Raw genomic sequence first — 6,827 nt, forward strand, 5'->3', positions numbered from 1 at the left:
GCCACTTAAAAACTTAAAAAAAAAAATCAGAGAAGCGACAAAACCTAATCCCCAATTTCCCATTCTCCACTTTGTGTCCACCTCACATTTTCAGATTATGTATTATTTTGGTAAACTATGTAATAATTTTTTTGTTATAATTAAATTAGACTATCTCACTATGTACTACATTATGAGTTATAAGTGAGTTAATTTCAAATTAGAGTTTTTGACTTAAAACTGAATTAACGACTCGGACTCAACTCCGCTCATAAGTTCGTGAGTTGAATCCAAGTTATTTTCAACTTGGACTCAACTCATCTCATGAGCAGCCCTGATTCAGAACTCAGTTCCAGTTAATAAACGAGCGTGATTTCGGTTCGCTATGTAGAAATCATTTCCAGTTAAATGAACGGATGAGATTTCGGTTCAGCTGACCCTAACAATGTCGGTTCAATCGGGGGCTCGGATTTGACGCCGATTTAAGGGAACATTTAAAGTTTTAAACACAACAATTGAAAATTAACAAATTACAATACCAATTTACCGTAGTATTAACCGGGAGCGAGAGCGACTCTAATAAGAGAGAAGGGATAATTTTTTCCCAAATTTGTTGCTGTAAAGCGAAGAAAATCGAGCTCCATCTCGCCTATGGTTTGTCGATTGATCAATTCAGCCATGTAAGTTCTTAATTCTCTCGATCTCGGTGCATTGTACTTGATTTTCTTTTTGTTTCTTTCGGAACTAGTTTCATCGTTTAATAATCTGTGACTTTTCTGCTTTATGTGATGTTTATTTTTTTTTTCCCCATATTAGTTCAATAATGCTGTCCTCTTAGTGGTTTTCTGTTGATGAATTAATGTTACGACTCTTTATTTGTACTGGTATGTTATATATGCTATTTACCTGGTTTACAATTCCCTAATTACTTTGGTAGTTTTTTTTTGTGCTTGCTGTAAACTATAAAATCAATTTGATTTGAATTTGCTGATCCAGTCTGTATTTCAACGATGGATAAAATCGAATCGCCAGATCATATTCTGGAAAAGGTTATGTCGATTATGAAATTGGTTGTTATTCCACATCAATAAATAATCAAAGAAAAGAAATTGATTTTTTCTGTTTTAGTTTGTTAAATAACAAGAATAATAGTTTATTTGCGGCGAGTTAAAAGAAAAGATGTTGTTGGTTGGTTTGTTTGTTCATTTTCTTTACCCATCCGGAAATTATTTTGCTCTATTTAATTTATGAAGGTTTCCTCTTTTGGTACTACCTTTGTAACCTTTAAACTTTTAGGAGGAATTTGTAATTTGTACTTTTTGTTTGTTACGCTATATACTGCTATTCGGACTAAATTTAGTTAAAGTTGAATTAAGGCAAATTTTCCAAATTAATATATTTGTGCAATTTTTCTCTTAATTCTTTTCTTAATGTTCGTTAAAAAAAAAACATTATTTTCTTAGTGTAGAATTTCAACCTCCTTATATATATCTTTTGTTTGATGTGTGTTCAGGCCTAAGATCAAACACTCAACAAGATTTAAAAAAGGAAGCCAAGTGGAGGTGTTTTACTGCGGTAATTGGCGACCAGCCAAGATTGTCTGGGGCAATGGTCGTACATACATTGTGCAGTACAACCACTGCCACTTCTCATCATCTTCAGGCAGCAACACATCAGAAGTAGTATATGCAGATAGAGTACCAAGGAAAGCACTCAGACCACTTCCTCCAGTAAAAGAGAAGGCTAACGAGTGGGCCCCAGGTGACATGGTCGAGGTACTTGTACATGGCTCATGGAAGCCAGCTAAAGTGACAGGTGTCGCTTATGGTAAAGAGTATTACTTTGTCTCGCTCTTGGATAATTGCAGAGAGTTGGCAATTAAGAAACTAAACCTGAGGAAGCAGCGTAAATGGGAAAATGGAAAATGGGTTACAATTAAGAAGGTATTATGTTTTTCTCTACTTCATAAAACTTTGCTGGATAAAATAGTCAATGAATTAACACAATGTGGAGTTTCTGTTCAAGTTAGATTTGGAGTTGTCTCTTGTATTTAATTCACGCTGTCCAAGTACTTGCTGGGTATTTATTGCATTGAGGGACAATTTAGTCATAATTGCCTAGTTGCTTGTCACCCACAGATGATAATTAATAAGTTATAACTGGTACTTATCATGGCCTTATTGTTCCGTGCGGGGAAACCTGCACATTTATAGTACCCATTTCATGCTTGTATTTTACGAATTAGGCCTTTACTTTTTGTAAATACTGGTGAGAGTGCCAATAATTGCATTAAAAATTAAGTATGTGCAACATACTGTTTTGTTCCTCGGACCACAGAAATCCTTAAAAGCATACCAAGAATCAGTAAAATGCATCACATTGAGCATAAATACACAGCAAAAGGGAAAGTGAAAAATACATCACAACCTGTTAGCCCTGTAACTGGCCAAATCCAGTAAATCATCCCAAAATGAGGTGCACCATACAAAATTGCATAAATTCTTACATAGAAATTAACCCTCTTTTTTCCTCTTGTGCTTTAACAGGACTCTGGAAATGGAACGGACTCAAAGAAGAGAAAGCTGTCGTCAGAGGTATTTGATGAAATCTGTAAAAAGCAACGAATTTCTCAAAAGGTAATGCTGAGTGAGAAATACAGGAATAGTTCTTTTGAAAATGTCAGTACTGTATCCTCTACTGGTAGCTGTAGTACCAGCGGGAGAATGTACCAGCACCTGGTCACTAGTTATGCTGAAGATGATGATGCAATGAGTTCATTTGTACCAGAAAAAGAAACCTTATGCATGGAGAAGGAAAAGAGAGAGAGAGAAATGGAGAGAGCGGCACATAAGCTTGAGCTGGATGCCTACCATGCTACCATTGCTGCACTACACACTAACAGGTGTATTACCTGGGAACAGGAGTTAATGCTATCTAACCTTCGTCTTTTGTTAAATATCTCTAATGATGAACAAAAATCTGTACTAAGAAGTCTAGCATCTTCTAGATAGGATTAAATAAGATGGAAACCTTCTTCATTTATTAGGTTATTTCTTTGAATTGTTGGTTAGGGTTGAGCATAGGTTTAAGCTATTCTCTAGGTCGTTCAATTTTATATGAATTTAGGGAAAAAGAGGAAAGTGCAATTGTCTCAAAAGGTAAATAAATATATAGTCTTTCGCTAAGAGTTATGTTTATAAATTGCTTTATATTAAAATTTCCTTGCTTCTTTATCATTTCTCTCTACCATGAAACATGTTATATACATACAAATTAAAATTTTATTTATTTTTCCATGTTTATCTGATTCCTATCTGGTCGGTTTTATTTTATATGAGAGGTATGAAGAAGGATCTTTCCTTTGCTGATGGGGGATCCTTGTTTCCTTTTGACAAGTTCTGATTAGTGCTTAAAGAATTAATGCAAGCATGGTTCTATGGCTGCTGCAACTGTTGGGTTGAGTTGGAATGGAATGTGGGCCAACGTCAGGAATCAATAGCCGGTATTCTTAACTTTTGTATTGAGCAGTTTCCTTCTCTTTCTTTTTCTTGCACTTCTGGTTTTAGTTTCCTTTCTTTTAGGACAAGGAATCATGAGTGAGCAACTTGAAGAAATCAGTAAACTGATAGCCAGTACCGGTTTCATTGCTTAATTTCTTTTCATTGAGATTAACGGGGCCAATTTACAATTTGGAGGTAATTATTTAAGGCGTAATTGGTCACTGCTGCATTTAATTTTGAATAATAGTCTGGCTTCATTGGAGCAGCTAGCTTGGTTTTGTTCAATCTAAAGAGAATAGAAGGTGCTAGACTCGGAAATTTTGCATCGTCAATCCGAATAGATAATTGCAGTTGAACTACCCAAATATTCTCCTTTTTATTGTCTACGTTTTGCATTGAAGAGAAGCCGGAAGTCATACGAAGGTGCATGTAATTCTTTTTGCCAGCAAGGAGGAATTGAATTTGGATCCCCTAAATTAATCCAACTTTTTTTTTTTTTTTTGATCCGGACCATCTGATCTGCTTTAACACAATATTAAAGGGGCACCGTGCATTCACCACGGTCGGATTGGTCCGAATTTCTGATCGGACAATCCGGATCATAACTCACAGATTGGGTTAAGGGGATACGGACTCAGGAGAAATGTAGGCATGTAGCTATGTAAAGCACATGCATTATTTCATTCTAGGACCTCAATTTTTGTGTATATTTCGGTCGCTTTCAAATTAAAAAAAAATTGTAATAGAAGAGTATTATTTTGCAACAATTCAGAATATTACTAAAATAACAACATAATGAGTTGAAATTAGATATTGACAAATTACTAAAAGACCAAAACATCATTCTTATAAATAATTTTCAATATGATGATTCATTATATGCTGTATATCTTGTATTAACTTTTTCAAGCATTGACTTAGACATAATCAACGGTAACCATATTATAAGTTTTATTAATATAAAATTTTGATAGTCATTGCTGGTCACCATTATTGCGTCACCTGCTGTCTTTAATTAAGAGCGTTAAAATATCTTTTTTTTTGTCTCCTTTCTTCTACTTTAAACATTAATAACTTAAAATTTAGGACTCAAAATATAAAAGTAAAATCGTTAGATTTTATCTATATTATTTTGTCACACCCCGCGGCCACAGGTCGTGACAGTCCCCCGCCGTAAGCATACAACGCCGTGTATGCTTACAAGGCAATTAACAATTTAAACCAAACAACACGCAATTCAAAACAAGTTTCTAATATATAATCAGAGTACACAGTCTGGACAGTAAATAATACAACATAAGTATCTCATCCAGATACCAACCATGAGGCCTACCCTAAAACTATACACCAAAATATCTAGGGTCCTGAGATGGTAAGCTACTATGGCCTACTACTCGCGTGCCTCTCCGGAATCAGTCGCACCAGTACCTGTAAAATAACCGGGAGGGTGGGGGTGAGAATAAATTCTCAGTGCGAATTTGCCACATTTGAATTATTGGACTTGCAATCAAACTCTATATTCAACAATAAAACTCAAACAATAACAATGCAAACAGATATATAAGAAAACATAAATAACAGAATGCCAATGCTCGACAACAATTTAATCAACCTGAAACACAGTTTACGGAATTTCCAAGATGAATTTCAAACACAACATATATTTTGGCTTAACTCAATTCAATAGGGCTTGTAGCAATTACAGATGTTCTTTCGAGCTGAACCATTATCAAACCCACATCTGTAGGGTTACTGACACCTACAGATGGCCAACCGCTGGACCCTTTATCTGACACCCATCTGCAATCGCTTGGCTTAACAGTTTATTAAGGTCTGGTTCGAATCATATAAAGAAAATCCTCTTTGGAATCATTCCAATAGTCGTAATATTCAATTGACCTTTCAAATGCATTAACACGTAGGAGAATGCCACCGAGCCACAGACGTTACACAAGTCACCCACGATTTCCAATCACATCTCATAACATAATCACCCTCCCTCGTCCCAACCGGTACTGGGAATATCGAGGGCCGTTCACCTAAGGCCATTAGGATCCTGGGAATCCAAGTCAGCATACAGCCCGACTTGGCAAATTCATTGGATCCAAGTGCTTAACTTCGTAAATCCATTCACATACATTCACATACACAGTTCGTGGTGACTTTCAATCAAAAATCAGATCACAATAGATCAACATAACCTATAACCATACCAGCATGCAAATCATTCAATTCAGATCAATTCGAGTTTAATTTAATTGGGCTATGCAAATGCTATACACAATTCAATGATGCAATCAATGATATTCAACATGACAAACGAATACACAGTTTAATTCCTGAAAATAAAGTATCAAACAAGTCCAAGAATCCCGCACCTTAGTATGACGAGCGTACCGCTTAATTTAAGGATCGGACGTCTCGTATTGTCTCGCAAGTTCTTGCTCGACCGAGCCTATACCTATATTATACGTATACTTGGTTTAACATTGGTTCACTATTGGAAACATTTACTCGAGTTACATCAGGCTTACACCTTAATCAATTTCCTATCCTTTGGTACCAATTCGTTCAATTCCTGATTTCTTACTTACAACCTTTCAAATCACACCATTTACCTCGGGTTCCTTCAAACCCTACACAATTATAATTAGGTAACCATTCAGTCACAGTTTCACTACTTTGGTTCTCGGTTCATTTCAATTTACCGTTTGGTTAACCCTAATTTGGTCAAAACCTCAAATCAGCCGTTAAATGTTCTAAAAATTCACGATCAGGAGGCAACCCTACCGATTACAAGTCTAAGTGGTTGGGTTAAGCAAATCAAATCATGATTATGCCAACTTTCAATTTTGGCACGAAACCCTAGAAATCAGATTTCACAAATCAGAAGAAATCGGGAAAAAGATTGACAAACAAACTAGTAAGGAGTGTAGAGGAACTAGTCCTCGAGCAATTCGAACACAAATCTCGGGTTTAAAACGAGAATCTGAGAAATCGAGAAAATTCGAGGTTTCGAAAGAAAGAAAGAGAGGAAGAAATACCAAATAGGAGAGTTCGGAGAGACCCTCGGCTGCTTACTCGGTTCCAAACTCGATTTCTCGCAACAATCGGAAGTCTGAAAGAAACGGAAACTCACACGCTCTTTTTCTTCTCTCTTAGCCAAAATCACTTGAAAATGGGGAAAATGGCGAAGTGGGAGAGAGAGAAGCTTTGATTTGGGTTTTAGGGTTAAAATTACCCTGAATGCGGATGCACCCATCCGCACTGCGGGTGGCTTGACCTGCACTCAGAACTTGGTCGTTTTCAGAAGTGAAATTTAACACAGAAATCATACGCAGTGCGGGT

General features: G+C 36.3%; 1 protein-coding gene across 4 annotated transcripts; it reads left to right on the plus strand.

Moving 5' to 3' along the window:
- Nucleotides 1–513: 513 nt before the first annotated feature.
- On the plus strand, nucleotides 514–3,797 carry LOC144571838 (uncharacterized). Of its 4 annotated transcripts, none has more exons than XR_013517592.1 (4): nucleotides 514–659; nucleotides 1,493–1,922; nucleotides 2,526–3,481; nucleotides 3,561–3,797. XR_013517592.1 is itself a non-coding variant. In XM_078321217.1 (4 exons), exons 1-4 carry the CDS (start codon nucleotides 631–633, stop codon nucleotides 2,905–2,907), a joined length of 690 nt encoding a protein of 229 aa, XP_078177343.1. In that variant the 5' UTR covers nucleotides 514–630; the 3' UTR covers nucleotides 2,908–3,797. The 4 variants fall into 4 exon arrangements, 2 of the variants coding, with proteins under 2 accessions (XP_078177343.1, XP_078177342.1); XR_013517594.1 differs by having other exon boundaries at nucleotides 3,727–3,797; XM_078321217.1 differs by having other exon boundaries at nucleotides 2,526–2,615; nucleotides 2,767–3,797.
- The last annotated feature ends 3,030 nt before the right edge of the window (nucleotides 3,798–6,827 follow it).

Source organism: Carex rostrata, chromosome 19, assembly GCF_964058835.1.
Source record: "Carex rostrata chromosome 19, lpCarRost1.2, whole genome shotgun sequence".
NCBI classification, from domain to species: Eukaryota; Viridiplantae; Streptophyta; class Magnoliopsida; order Poales; family Cyperaceae; genus Carex; species Carex rostrata.